This window comes from Periophthalmus magnuspinnatus, chromosome 9 (assembly GCF_009829125.3).
Source record: "Periophthalmus magnuspinnatus isolate fPerMag1 chromosome 9, fPerMag1.2.pri, whole genome shotgun sequence".
Taxonomy (NCBI): domain Eukaryota; kingdom Metazoa; phylum Chordata; class Actinopteri; order Gobiiformes; family Gobiidae; genus Periophthalmus; species Periophthalmus magnuspinnatus.
In genome coordinates, this window is record NC_047134.1 from 14,286,443 (window position 1) to 14,307,492 (window position 21,050).

The following is a 21,050-nucleotide window of genomic DNA, read 5'->3' on the forward strand; positions in this document are numbered from 1 at the left end:
ATATTGTATACACATATATACATACACCAATGCTGCCTCTGTGGCCAGCACTGTAAATAAAGGAACATATGGAATAATCCAGTAAATCCATGTAGGAATCCATAAAGGTGCTATAACACGTAGATTGCAGCTGCACGATGATCAGGTTTCCAGTTCCAATATTTTGGTGTTACAGTCATCGACTACAACTACATATGTATGAATTGTTAAAGGAGAGGCTGTGTAAAATGACACTTGCAGTGGTACTTCTCCTTTGTTAGGCTAAAATCTCTTTGATAATAAATAACATTTGTGAACAGAAGAGTTTAGCACTTTTTTTTAAATGTATGCTTCCCTTTTCAGTAAAACTGGTATCAGTTTTTGTTATACTTAATAAATAATGATGTGGTCATTTCAGTTTGTAAAGGGGAAGTTGTGTCTTTAACAGAAAGTGCATTGAGTCATCTGCGCTGAGCATCATTAAAGATTTAAAGATACAAAACTCAATTACAACATAAAAAAGAATCCTAGTTACAAATACCTTCCTCTTGAAATGGTATACAGTTTGTTTTATAATAAATTAAAGGTTCAGAAGTTCACATTCATCAGCTGGTTGTGTGTTGGTGTAGTTTGTGCAACAATATCTCTGTGGTTCATATTGGTCACTGTGTTTCTGTGGCTGCTTTGAGTAGTTCTAGGTCTTTGCGTGTTGGGGCACTAGGCTGTGGACATCCATACGACGCCCAAGCCAGAGGCAGGTAGCGCTCCTGAACACCCAAGAAATCAGTCCCCCGGCTGGCCTGAAGTCTCACCCATGGAGGTGCTGTAGAACCTCCTTGAAAAGCCCAGAGGGCCACACTCTCTGTGAAGGAATGAAAGAGAATAAGCATGTATAGAACATCTATATTCCATAACATGAATACCACACCTTTATCATGTAGATGAGCAGCTTTGGCCAAACCAAGGGAGACTAGATACTGTGCTAACTTGGCCACACCATCTAATTGCCCTCTTGTAGCCATAAGTACTATTGACCTGGAGGGAGAACAGGGCATTAGCTCTGTTAACACTTGTACACAGATATGAACAAATTTCTCTTTACCTCTTTGGTATTCCTGTTTTTAGATGCTGTTCCATTTTGGAGTCCATTTTTCCAAACAAGGTGTTCTTGATCACTTTACCAGAACAGGCATCCACAGATACCACAAAATAGCCAGACTGAGAGAAGGCCATGGTTACCTTGTTCACCTGGTAGGGAAAATGAATAAATGTTGATGCAGATTTAATCTAAAAATGCTGTAATATTCCAGGCAGACCAAATGCGGCTGGATTTTGTATTATTCGACTAAGTCTGCTTACTGTGATGAAAGAGCTGTTGTCTCCCATTTGCTGCTCTGTGCTACTGAGAGACTTGACTTGGGTATGGAGATAAGCTGTCCATGGTTCACTGGAAAATACAGTCTAAGATACAAAAATGTGAAAATGTCAATGAGCGATCTACAACACAAGTTACTCCACTGAACACACATACCTGTTTAGCTCCACAGTTCTGGCATGGCTCAGTGCTCAGAGGTGGCATGGGCACTGTAGCGGAGGGTGACTTTTCATACTTGGGGTAGGCTTTGGTTGTACAGTTACATGTCTGTTTGGAGGTTGTGGTGGCCAGAACCTTCACTCTCTCACAACCTTTTACAGAACAATAGCTGTGACCGTCTCTGCTGTGCCGTGCCCGAAGATAAAGCCACAACAAGCTGAATAGTGTGGAGGAATCAGTAATAAGAGATTAAAAGAAACCAATTTTTTACTGAAGTGCAACCTTAATTTACTGACCCTGTGTTTTGATCAAAGAAATATTTTCTTTCTCTTGGCCTCTTTTGCAGCTCCTCAAGGGATGAAACTGTGCCATAGTCTGTGAGGTCATCAAATGTGTTGCTTTGTCTGTCGTTGATGTCAGCCATGATCTGAAAGGCTGTGTCAGGTTGGTAACACAAACCCACAAGAACCCAGTCATCTCTAAAAGACAGAGGAAGAAGAATCCATGCTTTCATTTAATGTCATAATATTGTAAAGGACATATAGAGATCAAGTACAGTCATCATGATACAAACATTAAAGGGAATATTTGCCATGTTTCTTGCAAACAGGCAACAATGTTCATAGAAACACATTTGGCAGAACAATATACCAGTAATACAGTAAATACATTTTGAAAACACATTAATATTGTTAAAACTCACTTGTTGAAGTTAATCAGAGAAAGGACCACCTCTCTGGGAGCAGGTCCACTCCAGTGTAGCGTGTAGCTCTTGCTCATCATCAGGATAGGCTGGTATTGCTGTGATAGTGCCCCCTGGCGGTTAATCCCTCTCAGTACCAGGGGTGATTTTGGATATTCATCTCGGTTGATGGACAGGGTAAGACTGGGGGCTCCCTGAGTTTGTATATACACCTGAGAAACATAGGCATAGGTACCAATAAATTTATAAAAACAAACCAAACATGTTGCAGGTCAGATTGAAACTGTACCTGAGCATATTGACCACTGCAAACCACTGCATTCCACCGCAGTATACTGATGCAGGTTGGATGCTGAATTAGGTAATTGTCTGCTCTTCCTACATATGTGTCTCTGTAACCTGTGACTGAACCATCCACATCGTGAAAGATGGAGTTCTTGTCTCCATCCAGGTCATTTTCCTCAAACCACTGACCAGGATGCCCAAAGAATGCTCGCAGACGCACCTGTAAATTGTAAGGTACAACACTATTACAAAAAAATAAAACAAGCACCAGAAGGATTATTTAATACATTAGAGAAAGCTGCAAAACTTGGGTAGTATAGTACATAATGCAGTCACTAGAGGGCCTCAGTGCTTTGCAAACACAGTTGCATTGGCTTGGGGTTTGGAATGACTCCAGTTTCTGTCAATCACACAGCAACAGAGGGCCACCTCAGTAACTCTGAACAAAAAACTATCAACACATGACTGTGGTGAAAGCCAGACATTAAATACTATTAGTATTTAGGCTTGATTGGAGTTGCAATTCAATCAAAAAGGATAAAGAAAAAAATCCAGAAGATACAATTATGCATATGTGCTTACAGTGTGGTGAAATTCCAGCTGGGACAAGTTGTTGCGGGGCGTTAGTTGCCAAGTATTCTTCAGGTTAAATCCCACTGCACTTGTGTAGCGCTCCACTACACTGGTGTTGCGCTCAGCTCTGGGCACAAACCCCCGAAAAGTACTCTGTGTGAGCCGTACAGGGCCATCATAGATCTGGAATCCTCGTATTGGAAACGTCCTAAAAAGAAAATATTTGCAACATTATGAGATAATGCATCTAAATTTGGTGTCCTGGATGTTGCAATTAAATGACAAACCACAATGCCCAGAGTCAGCTGTGCTAAAAGAAATCTTACAAATAACATGAACTTTAACATGTTAACTGTCTGTGTAATATTTATTTGGTTGAAAATTTCAATTTATGCAGAGGGCAGATGTTGATGTAATCGCAATGACGTGTGTAAAGAAATTTTTTAAAATGCAACTAAACCATAAAATCAAGTTTTTGCTTAATTGAAAAGAGCATTACTATTAAAACGCAGGTAATAAAATGTTATTCCAATAAACATGTACGTAGGATTCAGTATAGTGAAAATGTGCAGCATTCACTCATATACTGCAGTATAAAAACGTCCATGGCTAAATCAGTAGGGATGTGTTTGTATTCAGGGATCAAATGTCTGTGTTTACCTTGAATGTGTAAGCTACACACTAGACACTGATCCAGTAACATAAACATATGTTTAAATAGTTTGACTTGCTATTGCCTGCTCTCACCTGTTTCTGGGCAGCGTCCTATTCTTTCCATCCACTCCTCCTTGGCCCCAGTATTTATTTTGTCCCCCAATGGTTCCCCTGTTTGGACTTTCACCTACAAATAGGGACTGTGTCACCTCCTGACTGGACCCTTCATCCTTAGGGTAACTTCCATCACTGTAAAATGATTAAAATCACATCATTAGCTCATCATGCTGGTGCATCAAGATTATAAAGGGCTTTATTGTCTTTTACCTAGCAAAGGACAGTCCCACTCCGTTGTCTGCAAAACTGTAGATAGGAAATAAATATATTAATCTATCCAATTTATCATTATTATTCATATTTATTGTATAAGAATTGTATAAGTTTGTATAAGTAAAAATTGTATAAGACTGTGTGTGGTTACATGTCTTACCCAGAGTTCTGAATGACTATGTCACCGCCTCTGATCCAGGCGCCCAAGTCATTGTTCTTGAAGGAGATCAATGTGTCAATTACAGCTGACACTCGAGGTCGACTTGGATCAGCATTTTCATGAGGACGAAATCTATAAAAAGTTAAGATTTAAATGCATCTCCAATGAGTCACAAAAGTCCCCTTTTTTCTCACACTCCTCATACTAACTGCACATTCACATACACTGAGTGGTCAGCAGTCTCAGTGGACATGTAAGATTTTTTCCGTCTAGCGCAGAGCAATGTTTGGGTAAGGTACCGAAGCCTGGAAACTCTATCTGTGAAGCCTTGTTTTCTCTGTCAACACAAACCCAAAGGAGGTTCCCTTTAAATGTAGTCACAAGGCCCACTATCTTAGATTGGTCAATGGATTGATCGTTCTGGAGGAATACTTAACTATTGCTTGATTTATTTACAGTTATTGGCAGTGGCTTACACAAATACATTAGTAAACCACAGATACCTAAACATTTACAGAGTGTAACATAAAACGGTGCAAATGCTTAATCATTTTGAAGGAAATTCAAACAGATACAACATGCAGCATAGTCAGGTGTGGAATTTAGCAACAAAAATGCTCTATAATGTTATAGCCATTACAGCAATGTACATAATACAAACCTAGCATTGTTGTCCAGGCACAGATATTCTCTGGGGTCAGCAGCACTATAATTGGAGGTCTTCACTCCTTTATCAATGAAGAGGCCTGCCTACAAGGAAGTAGCATCCAAATATTCTTAATATTACAGATGGAGATCCAAGACAGAACAGGCATGCTCCTGTTGCACCACATGAATGTTGACCATGAGTTTATTTTGGGTTAAGAGTTACTAACAAAATAAACTTAGTTCAAAAACATAGCTACAGAATTGCTGTTGAAAATGAGGAAGTGGGACACATCTGTGAATAATCTATAAGGCTAACCAACACAAATTAACCATATTCAATGTACTACAGAAATAGTACATACACTTGCTGTATGTACTGAACACTGTGCTCGGAGTTGGCCAGTGGTATAAACTGGTCATAGCCTTCACTCAGAGCAGCTAAGACTTGACAAAGAACTTACAGTTTACCTGTCTGACGTCTGTCATTACACAACAAGGTGCTATTGTGCAACGCAGATGTGTGAGTGCCAAAATACTACTTCTCTCTTCTTGTATTTTGGGGTACAAGTGGGGAAAAGGTGCTAAAGTACAGGCTACCTTTTGTCAATTTATATAACAGCTAATTTACAAATGTATCGTTTGTTCGGAATAGGTGGGGAGCATACCTTAAAATTAGAGTGTACCCGATTGTTGTAGAAAACACCAAGAGGAGTGAGCTCTGCTTTGGTTTCTGGTACTAGTCCATGAGAGTCACCAGTGGAAGTGCTATGGAAAACAAACCATATGCCAGCATCCTATAACAACAAAGATTTAGCATTACCCAATGACAAAACACGCACATAATCACAGAAAATGAAGCTAAGGTGGAATATTTATAGTGGCTTAGCAGCTCATAAAAGTCTAATTCTGTGGTTATTACCTACAGACAACCCAAATACCTCAGACATGACCCCACTTGATAATAAGCACAGCTAGTACCCTGCTTGTGCCCTCCCTCTGCCAGGGCTAAAACACATAAATGCCACTCCTATGTTAAATCCATTTTAATGATGTATGCACTTGTTATGAGTAGTGCAGAACATGTAGCTTATTTTAAATCACATGGGCCTTATTTGTCATTTTGTCGTATCCAAACAAGGTGTTATGTGTAAAGCTACTTTTATTACCTGTGAACCAGCAGCTGCATTACTGATAAGGTTGTTGTTTGGGTTGGCAATCCAGAATGTTGAAACCGCCCTGTAAACGACCCCAGGACACAAAGTGAAAAATGAGCACAGAAAGCACATTATATACGCATTTGAGATGAGAAACAAATGACAATGTAGAACAAAGATGAAAGCTTTTGAAAATTTAAACCCACTGAGACTGTCCAACAAAAACACCAAAGGAAGCTGCACTAATAAAAAACAATTCAGCAGATGGCAGACTAAGAAACTTGTTCCAATCAAATCAAATGCGCTCACTACAAGATCAGTTTTTGTGAGAATGAGATAAATATCATCCCCTGGCTACAATCAAGTAACTTGTGCATGCTCATTAATATGGACTGTTTCAGCCAAGTAAAAAAAATAATTTGTATATGTTGTCATGCTAACAATAGTTTACAATGGGCAGATATACTTTGTCATAAAATATTAAAAAATAGTACTTTATAGCCACTTACTTGCATTCTGTACTGGGAGAGGGAGTATAGCCCTTATAGACTTTGTCCCGGATGCTTGTGCAGAGCGTCTCATTGCGGTCAGTGGGCAGCAGAGTCCCTGGCCGTGTGAGCATGCCAAGGTTATGGTAGAAAGTGTTTCGTTGTTCAATACCATCCTCCAGAAAGAAGCAGTGGCCCAGGGTGTCATAACCCACTGTGTTTTTCACCTAAACAAAAGTTGCAAAAACAAAATTAGTTAGTTAGTTAGTTTTTAAAATCACTCATGTTCAAAATATTCATCATATCCCACAGCCCCAGTGAGAACAGTATCAGGAGCACAAAAACAGAGGGGCAAGCAGAAGCGGAATTGCTGAAGCCAATAATTTTAAACAATGTTATCTGACAGTTGACAGATCACACTTCAACAATGGATTAAGGGCGGATGTTTGGAAAACTAAGATCAAGTACTTGACCGGTCACTGCTTTATGTCAACAGGGAGTTATTGGCTGTGGTCACACTTGCTCATAGAGTGTTGGGCAGAATACTTTCAAAATGTATTCAGTTACAGAATACTTACATTAAAATGTATTTTCATACATGCACTCGCCAAAGGAGCTGTGTTGTCTTTTTTTCTCACTAAAATCATGCCATTTGAAGTCTTGATCAATCAATGAAATAACTTTATTCATCCCCTAGGGACAATTTAAATAAAATACTGCCATATATTCCTTTGATTTTAGGAACTGTATTCTGAATACCACAACATGAATAAGTAACCAAATCAGAACAACTGTGAGCACATCATAAGGAAAAATGCTAAACAACCACCGCCACAAGAAATCATAGCTGAATATTTAACCTGGGGCCATTATGATTAATTTGTATGATGATAATAATTTTTAAACATGACCTTGTCGCTTGAGCACCATTCATGTACATTAAAACACACATTACATAAACAAAAAATAAAATACTACGAACCAGCAAACCATTGGTGGCATGAATAGAAAGGCAGCGTGAAAAAGAGTGGTGTATTGAGAGTCCATCTACATATGTGGGCTCCCAGTAGCCTCCTTTCCGGTCCACGTCTCCACACATGTGGAAATGCAATGGGTAACGGCCCCTCTCCCGCTGCTGGCCCATGTTCTTAAGCTCCACATGGGAAAGATGAACTGAGGAAAAGTTACCAAGGATCTGTCAGGGGGAGAGGAGCAAATAACAAACATTCAATGACTAAAACAAAAATGATCTTATGAATATGTATAAGCGCAGAGTCAGAGTTTCCAGTGTATACTGTATATGGGGTCACTATGAATTCTCCAAATCCTTTGTGGATTATGAACTACAGTTTACTTGGCAGTGAACAAGAATGAGTCAACAGCACAGAGCTTATTCATTTCAAACATGAAATGATCAAACCAATAGATCTTTAGACACGCAGATGCAGACTAACCAATAAAAAGAACCAGAAGATGAATGCAAAAATGAAGATAGTGTTTCTTAGTGTACTAAACTCAATAGGAGGTCTTTTGTGAATATGGCATAATCCATGCAGTCTGGTTCTTGTTAAAATATTGGCCACCCCTTTCACTCACCCACTGCCCTAATTTCCCTCTATTGTATCAGCAGTGGCATGTTAAATAAATATGCAATCTAATATGTTGAAACAGTCCATGATATCATAGATCTCAATATCACACTTATGGTTATATCCTAACTTATTAGTTACATTACAGAGTATGAAAAATGACTTGGGGTTGAAATTTGTGAATAAAATGGAATGAACACAGAACAAACCTTGATATGGCCTCCAAATGTATCATGGTTAAAGAATTGGCACAGATTGTCTCCATAACAAACGTTTTCCATTTCTCCATAGATGATAATATTTCTGGAGAGTAGAGCGACCTCAGCACGCATATCAATGCCATCTAAAATTTCTCCCACATGGTTATACTGTGGTTTTCCTAAAAGACATACACATAATAATATTGACTCAATGAATAAAAACACACCCCAGTTGAACTAACTTTTATAACAATGACGACTAAAGGAAACTAAGATAGAATCGTTGATACTTGGAAACTATTGACCACACTGACCAGAGCTATATTTAATAATAATATATTTAATTTAATTTTCAAATCCTGAACAGTTCCCTTTAAGAGGCACACTAGTAGTTGTGTTTTTTTAGGGTAATAAAAGCACAATGCAACTTTCTCTAAAGAGAGGGAGTTGACATCGGTTGACAAGCATTCTCTCAGGACAGGAAGCAATATGGATGGAAACATTTATAACCGTTACATTTATAAATAGACTTTTTCCTCTAAATACCAAAATAATCTGCAACTCTATGTACAACTATTTCAAAGCAAAAACAATAGTAATAGCACTGAATGGGAAGAATGACCTCTCTCACACCTTGTATCCTAACTTGTCTGCTGTTGCAGTGAGGGCAGGGCAGCAGGGTGAACTCCTCTGCTTGGTACATGGAGTAGTCAGTACTGGCCACAACCACTTGATCACCAGGTTTCCAACTTTTCTGTACTTCATCCTGAAGATTCAACACAACCTGGTCAAGAGCATCTATCTGGAAGCCTGAGATAGCAACCCCTGAACAAAACAGAAGGTATTGTTACAGGTAATGAAAATAATTCATTAACTGACTTTAATGTTATATTGCTCTTTACCATTTTTCCATTCACTGTAGGCACTGACAGAAAAGCCCACTCCATTGACAGTTGTGAAGTTGCGTGTTGCCCAAGCTTGGCCAGCAGTTTCATGGTTTTCATGTTCCTTTACATCCTCTGAACAAGAAGCATTACCACCACCAACCACTGACACCAGGGCCCATGCCTGCCTGCAAATACAGTGAACATGTTGGAGTCAAATATGTTAATGCTAGAAATCATTTTTATGCTATGATATAAACATTCATACTATGTAGCAATAGTACAGGCATGTGTGGAATCTGTAGTCCAAAATAATATAAATTCTTTACAACTCTCTTGGTCTTTTTTCCTTTAAAAGACACTAATCTTATTTAAAGTTAATGACATTATTTAGGTGGGGTCCTGGTGGTATCAAAAGGGACTGGGTGTGGGTGTGACAGTGATTAAGATGACATTCACATTAAATGTCAGAAGTCTTTAAATGCCTCACACTGTAAGCCTTATGAACACAGGAAACAACTTAGATAAAACTATAGATAGGCAACATTGTGTGCTTGAAGGTCATTTGTTTCTTGGTTTTAAAAAATTGCTTTGAAAACATGTCCTAACATTCCTGACCTTTACTGATGCTATTTTACAACTTGGCAAAGCAAGAAAACAATACCTGCAAAACATATAACTTTAAGTAACATATAACTATAAGTAACATTTAGATAATCTGAAAACAAACAGTAAAAGTATACTTTGCAAACTAGTAATGTTTACTTTATTTTGGGGCAATGATGTGATGGTTAAAGTAATTTCTCAGTTTTATGTAGATTATTCCATTTAAGTTTAGTTGGAAAAGCTATTGTAGTCATAGAGCGTCAAGGAATAGGGTGCGTCAGGAAGGGTCGATGACACTGATGACAGAACTACAGGAAATGTTTGTTTGCTGCCAGTGCCATTAGGGAGTTATTGGGCACAAAGGTACAAAATAAAAATGTGTAAGGTGAAAATTACATCCTATGTCATACTTTATCATTGCTTTAAAGAACTGCTTGAATTCTTGTGATTCAATGTGTTGCTGATAGATCCGCAGTAAGCCAGGTCTAATATGCCTTGTTAAATAAAAATAAACCAATGAGTGAGCAGTGAGTCTTATCATTTGACTCTGACAAAGGTTACTAGGCTTGGTCTGATGCATTCAGAAAGACTAGACTACACAAGAGGCAACTGCGCTGTACAGACTTGAAACCAGCCCCCAGTGGTGAAATGTGATACTGGAGAATGTAGTCTACCACTTGGCTTTTTAAAACAGTACATAACTAAGCTAGAAATAACATACACAGGTTTCCATTAAAAAAAAAATACTTGTGCAACTCAGCAGATATACCAGGAGGCATACAATACATAGTTCTAGTATATAGGTATATAGTTCCAATGGGTTTTTGAGACTAAATCAAACTTTGTATTGCTGGGCTAAATCATAATGTGTGTTTCTCGTGTGTTAACCCCTTAACCCCTTTACCCGGTGCATGCTTCCTGTCCTGGCAGACTGCATTTCTGCAATAACAGCATAAAAACAGGAAGACAGATATATAGTCCTTAGGGAGGCATTTTAAATAAAAAATAATAATTTCTGCACTTACACGAGGAGGAGGCAAGTACATCCTCTGAACAAAGATCCATCCCATAATAAACCATCTTAATTGGCCCCAAAGGACCTAAAATTAACAAACACTCAAGGCCCCACACCTCTGAGAACCATAACAAACTCAGAACTTTACAGGGCTTTGACACAGTACACGGAGTCCAGATGTCATTTGTGAAATAATAAATGATGCATGGCAACATAATATAGTATTACAGTACATGAAGCAAACTACTGCATGTAGAAATACTGCAGTGCGGCTGATACAAGATCCCTGCATTAACGCGAAGGGATTATTTACCTGTACTTGAGTTCATAGACATAGCTGCTCCCCAGCCTCTCTTCAATGGCCTTCTTGGTCTCATCCAGAAGACTCTTAACAGCTGAATCTCCTACAGCCAGTGCCACAATTCGTCCTTCAGGCAGATCCCTGAGCAGCTGCGTGAGCCGGTGACTGTCATTACGGGAATCATGAGTGTCGTAGCGCTCAAACAACAGGACAGCAGAGGTGTCCTGGTCCACCACACGCAGATTAATGCCTCGGCTAAAGTTTTGTTGTAAAGCATAACCTCCAGTGGATAAACCAGAAACTGGGATGGTGCGAGTTAGCAGAGACCAGGAGATTCTTTCAGTGCCATGCAGTTCCAGCACTGCACCACTCATGACCCCAATGAACTTGCGGCCAAAGATAGGTACATCGACGAGAGCTTGGCTGTCTGAGCGACCCATCAGTGCGATAGATGCATGAGAACGATATCGACATTTGGGACCGCCAATGTGCAGAGCTCCACCATCTTCTATGAGGATGTACCCAGTTCTGAGGGTTATGTTTTTGGCTCCATCAGGGCTGTCTGCAAAAACTACTCTGCCTGCAATAGACATGTAAATTAATTACTTACTTATTACTAAAAGTAAAAGCAATGGCAACAAAAAGATAGGCAGGACTGTTGAACCACTGTGTAATTACAATTTCCAATGTTACTGAAAAAGAGCCACTTCAAACACAGCTTTAATGATGATGACATTCTCCGTTTAGCCAATTGTCCTTTTGGAGTGATGTCAGCGCAACTCTCAGTCCAATGGACATCACAAAAAAGTTAAACAGTGTAACACTGATTGGTAGAAAGCTGTAATTTTCCTACCTCCTGATTGGATTGTTAGGGATAGAAACGTAGCAGAGGTTTCTAGTCTAAATAAATGTCCCTTTCTGACGACAATGGACTTGTCTGGTCGATGGCCTGGATTCCAGCTGCTCAGAGAAGGATTATGATCTGGACAATTTTCTGTTAAGAAAAGCACACAATTAGCATATAAACAAGTAATGTGTAAAAGTAGAATGTAAAAGTAAGAGGTCAGCACTGAGGTACACACAAGATCAGTATTTTTGACTAAATGTAAAATGCACAAATTTTACTAAAAGTAAGTAGTTTACATGTGTTCTTTAATCATATAGAACACCAAAGAAAGGTTCCAGATAGTAGTTTGAATTCTAATTTCTTTAATTTTGTACCACATGGTCACAAGGCACAAAGTCAAAAGAGGAAGTATGAAGAAGCACTTGTGTCCTGTAGAATCACGTCATGTAGTGAGAAATAAGTAACTGGGAGTAACCCTTCTTTTGTTCTAGCTTTAATTCATGAATACATGAATTGTATATGCGAATAGTGTATAGATGTGGTGTTTGATATTGAGACTGGATGAATGATTGCATGTACGCCATTTATGACGTCAACCTGTCTAGGGACTGAAAGTGGAAATCAGCAATTTTGCTATAGCCTGGCACAAACACATTACCTCTTTGTGTAGGTCAGTTTTTTATGTGTGTTGTTCCCAATAGATAAATAAATAAACTAAACTAAATTCAAGCTCAGGACCCAGAATGCAGATTAAGCTTTTGGATTTTATAACATCGCTTTAACCTACATATACCACTGAAGTAGAAAATCTTGAATCTTGGCTTATATTTTGCACAATGCCTGGGCTTTTTACATTTCTATGCTCATCAGGCATTTTTCATAATTTCTCATTGTTGAAATTGATTGATACACTGACACACTTGTCTTCAACTATAACACTGTATTGTAGTTGTGGTAATTAATTTCAATACTCACCATCCAGCACATCATGCTTTGAGAGGCTGAAGATGAGAATAAGTGACAGGAGGAAAGTGCACATGGAGGCCCCAAAACAAATGAGTGTGTTCTTTCTTCTTTGTAAATTCTGACGTCTGTCCTCTGTCCGGCTGTACGGGGCAGGTCTCTGTGGGGGTGGACCATGAGGTTTTATCGGGGGAGGTGGGGGGGCCTTGGCTGGAGGTGGTGATCGGACCGGTACCACCCGTCCGGGCACGTAACCAGGTGATCTCTGGTGGTTGCCAGGGGGCGGGGCCGCAAAAACTGGGTATCTGCCTTGGCCATCACTCGTAGGCATTGTCTATATGTCTGCCACCTATAAAAGACAGAGTAAGTAAATGAAAAAGCAAAAGAAAGTTTAAGAAGAAGACCCTAAAAGGAGCCTGTTAAAGAGAGTGAAACAGTGGGAGGCAAAAAACGGCTGACTCTGGGGAAACACAAAAACACTCTTGAAGTATCTCATGTTTGTACCTCCAGCTAACAATCCTGGGACTTGTTAAACACTATTAATCTACTCACCCCCGAAAAGAACCACTTATCCTCGGGCTCTTTTCAATAGGATACAGTGACACTGACGGCTGCCTGCTCTTCATAGTAACTGTGCTGCAAGTACTCAGTCACTTGGTACTCTATCTATGTAAACAAAGCTAAAACAGGTGGCATCCATTACAGTAGGGATGTAATACAAGAGTGCCAAGGTTCGATATTTTCACCATAGAGGAATGTAAAACAGACAACTCCAGCAGTGGACACACACAGAGGTCATGTTAGGGAACACCTGCACATGGGGCTGAAGGAAATGACACAGCAGAAAAAGGGCTTAGAAAGCACTTTTAAATCAGAACAGCATGTGCCACATTGCTGCCTGGTGTTTTCATAGTCAAATAGATAGAAAAATGGTGCCACTTAAGAAAAATACAGAATTGTAGTTTAAGTTTTGTCTTCATGTTTTTTTGTGTTTGTTAGCACATACAATCACATTCTTGGTCTCAAACAATGCCACTATCTCACAAATGACCATTGTCTTGTCAAGGCAATAGGTCACATTACTTCAGACTAGAGCACAAAGCATTTGACGCAATAATGACTGTGTAACCAATGTCAGCCATGAGGTCCACATTGTAATTGTTTAGTTAATGTAATGTAAGATATATTCTCAACCAAAGATTTATTTTGACATATTTGACCTGTTTTCAATTCCTGTCTTAATTCCACCACTGGCTTGGTTTTAACCACATTCTTGGCCATAAAAGGGGCTACTACTCCTCTGCTACTGGCTGTCATGTGAAGGCTGAAAGTGCAGTGGACCTACACACCTAAGGGGCTATTCAACATCTGGAAATGACCATAATCACTGGACTGCTCTGGACCCCATAGGCAAACATGTCAACTTTCCTAAATATTGAGCTACTGAATATCAAACAGATGTTGGGAAACCAAAAAGCCTGACTTTCTTCAACTATAAAACAATCCCTTTAAATGATCTTGGCACAGATCATTGCGTGTGTGTGTGGGTGTGGGTGTGTGTGTGGCAATGCAATACAGTGGAAACACTATTCACAGAAGCAGCATTTCCTTTTTAAACTGAAACATGCTTATTTACACCTACAGATACAGGGAAATCAAATTAATCATCACATTCACAGTGCAAGTTCAGCTGTATAACTAAATCATTCTGATGCAAGTCAGTACTGATAATGGTAACACTATATTGTATTAAGTGAGAAATAATAATAAGAGAGCAAGCAACTTTCTAATGTAAAAAAAAACAACAATCAATGTCAAAAAAGCACAATCATGCATGTGTTCCATTCAGATACAAGAATAGCATCTGCAACTTGACTCCTGCAACTTGCAAATCTTTCAAAACAAGCATTGATGTAGCTTCCCTTGAAGTAATTGTGAAATCCAAACTTTACTTGTGGCAGACATTTGAGTTAGCGCAATAGCAAACGCATCACACTCACACAACGCGCACAACAGCCCAGGGACCTACCGCTGGTTACACTGCACTGCTCCTCTTCCTAGTATTTCCATCCACTTTCCGCCGATCCCCGCTGGCCCCCGCGGTTATGGTGAAACAAACAAATTGTTCCCCTTTGCTCTAAACCTCTCAGGATCTTTTAGTGTTCAGTTTTCGTTCTTCACATGATGTTTTTGCCTCTGCGCTGTCGTTCAATCGGTCGATCAGCCCCACATCTCACGGCGAGGGGGAACAAGGGGCGGGGCTTCGGGGAAACCAGGGAAACAGGCGTTCAATGTCACCCGGAAAAAGTCGGTTCAAATATATAAAGTCGACACTAAAACGTTGTAATTCTCTCTTCTTTGAGGTACGAGTGCTGTAAATGATCTATACTAGTTTGTATTTTTGTGTGTTATTTTAGTTTATTTTATTGATTGCCTTTTTATATGTATATAAGTACTCATAATAAGTGAATGTAATTGTGTTTGGATACTGTAATGGTGGAGGTGAACTGAATGCACCACTAGTAGCATGGACAGAAAGGAGTGGCTAAACCCAAGCTTTGACTACATTGCCCCCTGCTGGTAAGGAAGGAAACTATGCAAACTTGGTACTTGGTTGACGCCAGGTACCAGGCCGTGGCTTTACTCTCCCGTTCGGCACAAACCGGTTCTGTTGCTGCTCTTTGAGGAGCTGTTAGCGGGTGATCCTTCTTTCTGTTTTCATCACGGGCCATCAAGTTCTGTGGTTATTCCCATGCAGCCCAAAACCTCGGAAAATTCCTCCAGCGCATACTACTATGTCAAGGCGCTGTTAACTTTAACTAAACACTTCCTGTGGCCCTTTCAAAATAAAAACATATGCATCGACGAACTGCAGAATGAGCCTTATTGTGAATAGGTTTTAAAATTACAATGCACTAACTGCCTAAAACACAAAAAGCTGTCCTGTCTAGAGCGTCAGTGAGTTCGAATGATTTTTTTTTGTCGTCCGTTAATCTTTGAATTGAATATTTTACTTGAAGTTAAAGATGTTACATAACATGTAAAATTATAGAACAGGCGAGTTGTTTGGTGCATAGGTTTAAGCATATATAGACCAAGATGACATCTCACCAAACTATTGTAATAAGCCGAATGTTATTTGGCAAAAAATAGTATTTCAATTCCAGCAGAGTACAAGTATTTGTGGGATTTTTTTATTTTATTATTATTTTATTTTTTTTCAATTTCTTTTGTAAAAATCTGTTGGGTAATATTTATTTTGTGTGAGGCACCACGCTGAAAAAGAGGGCTGGCAGCTTGGTAATGGGCCACTGTATAACAAACACTCCCAGTAGATTTCAGAGCTCCACTCCGCCCCTGCACTGCATATTATGAAAAAAATCATCATTTCAATAAACAACAATCACTAGGACGCTAATAATCAACTTAAGTTTGAAGAGAAATAACAGAAAAGAAACAACAATACTGAGCCACCACACATGTAGACCTACAGATGTTTTGACATTTTATTTTCCTTTAATCATTTTAAAAGTACCAACAGGTTAGTAAATATTGTTATGACATAGATGTTTAATATAATTTAAATAGTCATACATAAAATTCAATCAAAGATGACACACATGAAAAGCCTAAATAGTGGCTTGCCCTGATCTACAAGTAGTCAATTGAAAAATAATAATAAAAGTTGTACAGCAAACAGGCATATTAGAAAAAAACAAATATAGACAGAATTGATTTGTAAGCTGTAAGAAATCAGACCTGAAGGTGTATTATAGCACCAATCGACTACAGTGATTTGTATTAACATTATTTAACCTGTAAACAACTCCAGGTTCAAGTATGAGAAGGTCTCCAAGATGCCTACTGTAGACATGAATATCTTCATACATCATATACTTGAAGGAAATCAAAATCAGCCAGCCCATTGTCAACATGCAAAAGCACAAATTAGCTAGTCAGTGGCATATGACTTGCCAATTTGCCAACAATAAATGCAGCTGGCTAATACCTTGATTAACAAAAAGGGACAGCTCCAGCTTTGACATCAGTCAGAAATAACACACACATAACATTGAGATAACACATAACACATGTCTTTGATTGAGGCGTTGCCGTGGCACTTATTTGTGGACTAATTATCTTTGCGCGCACACACAGCATATGTGAGAACAATGAACATTTCAGCTCAAAATAGTTACTAAATTATAATGATCTTCAGTCCCAAATGGCAATTACAGTAGTTGTATGAGTATGTAGTTTCTGTCACAGTAGTATATATCCATGTTTACATGTAATGCACAGGTCTGATTATCTTATCAGGCTCAGGGCTTTTTCTGTTAATTTATCAAGGCAATACTTTCAAAGTGAGGTAACCCATTTATTCGCAAATCTCTCTCCAGCAACAGTTTTTCTTGACTTTTATTATTTATTTTACTGTAGATACTAATCTTAAAACACACATTTTAATGGTCAAATCTCCTCATACTGGGCAATATTAAATAATAGCTCAGCCTATGAGCTGAACATCACTTGCATTGTATTTGTTGAAACAAGATATTTCACATAAATCACTTGCATGTAAGGATTGCAAACATTTGGCATCACTGGCATAGTAAATAATATTTTTGTTTTAACAGCGGCATGTGCAAATAAGAGTCATAAAAGCTTTCATGTATAATAATTGGGAAAATAAAGTACAGTGTGCATGACCAAAACTGACAGAAACCGTTTAGTTCACATTTGTAAAAACACCAAGGCCCAATTTACAACTTCAGACTTTGTTTCAAGACCTTGAACCAGATCTTTTAAAAAGGCAGAAATGTTCTCACTCACTCCTTTCGACAACTACTACAAGATTTTAGTTGCTAGCTTTATCATCCTTCACCAATTTTCTCACGCAGACACAGTATTAATGTGCATTAAAATATGAAACTACATTTATGTGAGTTTCACAGCTTACAACTGCCAGAGATGGAATGGACAATATACTGAGGTGAATCGGAGCTTAAAAAGAGGTCCTTGATATGAATGCTTACTACCAAAAACTCAAAAGTACTTTGACAAACAGTCAAATAATATTAATTGTGTTAAAGTCCTTCAAGTTCTTCAAAAAGCCAGTGCTTTTCCTTTCTCTACTCTGTTCAGGAAATTTACAAGTTGACAAGTTCATGTGAAACAAACTGTTTCAGTCTCTCCAGATACTGTCCATAGAGCTCCACGTCATTGTGCCCGGCCCCCTCCACCCACAGGGGCTCTACAGGACGCTGACAGCGCTCATACAGGGCCAGCCCATGGGAGAAGTCTATGACCTCATCTTCTGTGCCATGAATCACCAGGACCGGGGATGTGACCTTTGAAATCTTATCAATACTTTGAGCGAGAGACAGGAGAAGAGAGAGAGAAGTAGTCAGTCAAATGCATTGTCAAGTGATGCTTTACATGATACAGATTGTGGATAACAGAGGAAAGGCTATTCTGACCACCGGAGGGAGCTAGTGAGTTGCTTTAAAAAAAAAAAAAACATGAGGGACCAGCTATGGAGTGGAGGTTTGGCTGAAAAGCAGTGCTCCACTCCGTCACATCCAGTGTCAAAAACAAAATCATTTGTTTAAAAATGTGGGCAAGTTAATAATTTACAAGAGCCAAGTTGGTTAAGGTTATGGTTTGGGTTAAGGGGCGATAATTAAGTATTAAACCAAACCAAATTTGGAGCTCCACCCATCATTGTAATCCCCATCGGATGCTGCCAGACCCTACTTTTCCACAGGACAAAATAGTAAATGTAGCTTATATTTTAGAGATCATAACAATTACATATCTGTGGGTGAGTATAGGGTAGTATGATGATCAGTATGTAACAATTTTAGACTGGCTTTCACACATACCATTTACATGTTGTGTTCACTCACTTGGGAAAGGCGTCAAAGCAATACGTCTTCTTAGTGTCAGGGAAGGCCACCCTCATTCCCGAGGTCAGTGGCGAGTGGAGGATGACCGCAGCACTTTCATAGCGGGAGGCGAGGTCAACTGACGGCACTGTGCCAATGCTCTGGCCATACACAATCACATTCTCAGGCCGAATGCCATACCTGTAACACAGATGCAAAAGATAACTTTACATTTTGACACAAGTACACCATATAACTAGATTCCATCCTACCCCATAGAAAAGGTAAAAAGAAAATGTAATCGCCATTTACACAGTATAATAGTAGTAATAATAGATGATTTATTGTCCTCCAAAGGGAATTGGTTTGATGTGAGTAAAAACATTTGGCAATACAGACAGCACTATTTCCACATCAAAACAACAGATAGGCTTGGACAGAAACCACAAGTAAAACCTCAGACTCATCATAATAAGATTTCATAAATAGTTGGAATTAATTAATTATTAGTTATTAGACTATTCCTGCTCAGACGTTACTTGCAGTTTTAGTCTGGAGAGTTTGCACACTCTTATAAGCTTGATAAAATTCACTATCAGCCAATCTTTTCTAAGACAACTCCACAGTCTCACACCAAATAAGCCCTGGAGTGTAATGCCACTATTCAAAGCAACATGAAAAATAGTGGTCTGGAGACCCGTGACAATAGAGGGAAATAAAAGTAGAACTATGTGATAGCAAGACAAGTTTGAAGTTAAATTAAAGAAACTTTGCTGAAGAAAAAAAGGGAAGAGATGACATTCCGTAGCTGATTATGGAGAATGTGACCCAGTCTGGAGAGCCATCAGCTGACCGCCAGAAACTAAGTCAAATAACACTCCATGGCTGTGTGTAGCACTGTGCAGCAAAAGAGCAGAGCCACAACCTGTCTTTTACACATATTTAAGCCCTGCTATTAAAGGATCTGTGACTAAAGCCCAAAATAAACATGATTACAGACCACCACAGTTGCACAGTAACTGCAGTAACTACACTAGGCAGGTACAACTACATTTACTGATTCAGCTTCGCTAAAGAGGTCTAATTTCTAGTCAGCTGACATTTACAAAGTATAAATAAGGGTGACAACAATACTGGTGAAGCACGAGGAAGCACTTATGTATTGTCCTGTTCCATTATAGTAGGCTATAGAGGAAGTAGATACCAGTTTTAAACACTTACTTTTATCAGTAAAACCTTATTACTATCTTTTTATCTCACCAGTCTGGTCTTTCTACTTCCTGTCATGCCATTAAACCCTAACCAATCGCTAGACAGGTATGCAACAGCATAGTACAGCATTTCACAACAGCTTCTAGAAAGAGGCAAGCCAACAATAACATTTAAGAGCTGAAGCTTACATCATTGTTACAAATAAGATTTTGTACATATTAAATTCTATATTGTATCACGTAGGATTTGGTTTTGTCCAATACATCTGGACGAAATATTTCATATTGGTAAAGTGTATTTTTTTGTTAATAAGAAAATCAAATAACAGCAAAGTCGGCATCCATGAACACACAACCTTTTGGCTCACAGCTAGGTCACTCTAATCAAATCACATCTTGCTTTGGGTTCACTATAAGCACCTTTAGCATTGTACTCTTTTGGGAGATAAAGATGAAGACACCATCACAGTCACCCAACGAAAGGCTCTGACCAACCCCCCACCCCAACAGCAATCACTAGGCTACAATTTCCTCCACTGCTTTTCAGCCTGAATAGGCCCACCAAGCCATGGCCCAGTGATGCTCCATGGTTACAACCCTCCCCCAAACGTTCATCAATTTAGCCTCCTGACACAAATTCAATGTATTATGCATCACATCCTCCTTCCCTCCCTTGTTCCGGCTCCCAATGCCGCTCTTCAGTGCCCACCTCTAGACCAAAATATTTCCAGTTCCAAGATATTATAGGGTATCCTGGACATATTTCTCAGGCATTTTAAACAGATGATTGTACCATCTGCAGTACAGTAGAGGCTCCCAACCACTAAAATGCCCTGTTGTATTTTAACCCCATCTTTCAAATGGCATCCTTATTTGGCTCAATATGTTTAACCAGGAAGTAATCTCTCTCATGTTTGTTCTGATTACAATAATTGTGTGTAAATGAGAGAAGCTTGGTTCAAAAGCTTATAGGAAATCAGTTGCCAGGCTACAATTCAATACATAAGGCATCCATTTTTGACTGTTGGCCAGACTTAT

General features: G+C 39.0%; 2 protein-coding genes across 3 annotated transcripts in view; both read right to left on the reverse strand.

The window, feature by feature from the left end:
- On the reverse strand, positions 1–18,926 carry cemip2 (cell migration inducing hyaluronidase 2). Of its 2 annotated transcripts, none has more exons than XM_033973266.2 (24): positions 18,823–18,926; positions 12,926–13,262; positions 11,957–12,097; positions 11,116–11,683; positions 9,200–9,369; positions 8,931–9,122; positions 8,307–8,476; positions 7,491–7,703; positions 6,530–6,735; positions 6,033–6,102; positions 5,532–5,660; positions 4,880–4,968; positions 4,219–4,350; positions 4,056–4,091; positions 3,822–3,977; positions 3,084–3,282; positions 2,506–2,721; positions 2,217–2,428; positions 1,810–1,992; positions 1,511–1,730; positions 1,339–1,440; positions 1,082–1,227; positions 908–1,014; positions 1–841 (listed from the first exon to the last, which is right to left on the reverse strand). In XM_033973266.2, the coding sequence occupies exons 2-24, from the start codon at positions 13,242–13,244 to the stop codon at positions 642–644; spliced, it is 4,176 nt and encodes a 1,391-aa protein (XP_033829157.1). In that variant the 5' UTR covers positions 13,245–13,262; positions 18,823–18,926; the 3' UTR covers positions 1–641. The 2 variants fall into 2 exon arrangements, with proteins under 2 accessions (XP_033829157.1, XP_033829156.1); XM_033973265.2 differs by lacking the exon at positions 18,823–18,926 and adding an exon at positions 14,943–15,130.
- abhd17b (abhydrolase domain containing 17B, depalmitoylase) overlaps positions 17,082–21,050 on the reverse strand; it is a 13,079-nt gene continuing 9,110 nt past the window's right edge. The window contains exons 3-4 of the mRNA XM_033973268.2: positions 18,823–19,002; positions 17,082–18,283 (exon numbers count right to left, since the gene is read on the reverse strand). Coding sequence (XP_033829159.1) covers positions 18,064–18,283; positions 18,823–19,002 — 400 coding nt within the window. The 3' untranslated portion in view covers positions 17,082–18,063. The remainder of the gene's footprint in view (positions 18,284–18,822; positions 19,003–21,050) is intronic.

Excerpts from the sequence above, each read along its gene's own strand:
- cemip2 (XM_033973266.2), bottom strand. The coding sequence starts at position 13,244 with ATGCCTACGAGTGATGGCCAAGGCAGATACCCAGTTTTTGCGGCCCCG. Across the intron at positions 9,123-9,199 it reads CTACAGTGAATGGAAAAATG|GGGTTGCTATCTCAGGCTTC; the intron begins GTAAAGAGCAAT and ends TGTTTTGTTCAG. Across the intron at positions 4,969-5,531 it reads GGGTACACTCTAATTTTAAG|GCAGGCCTCTTCATTGATAA; the intron begins GTATGCTCCCCA and ends ACTTCCTTGTAG.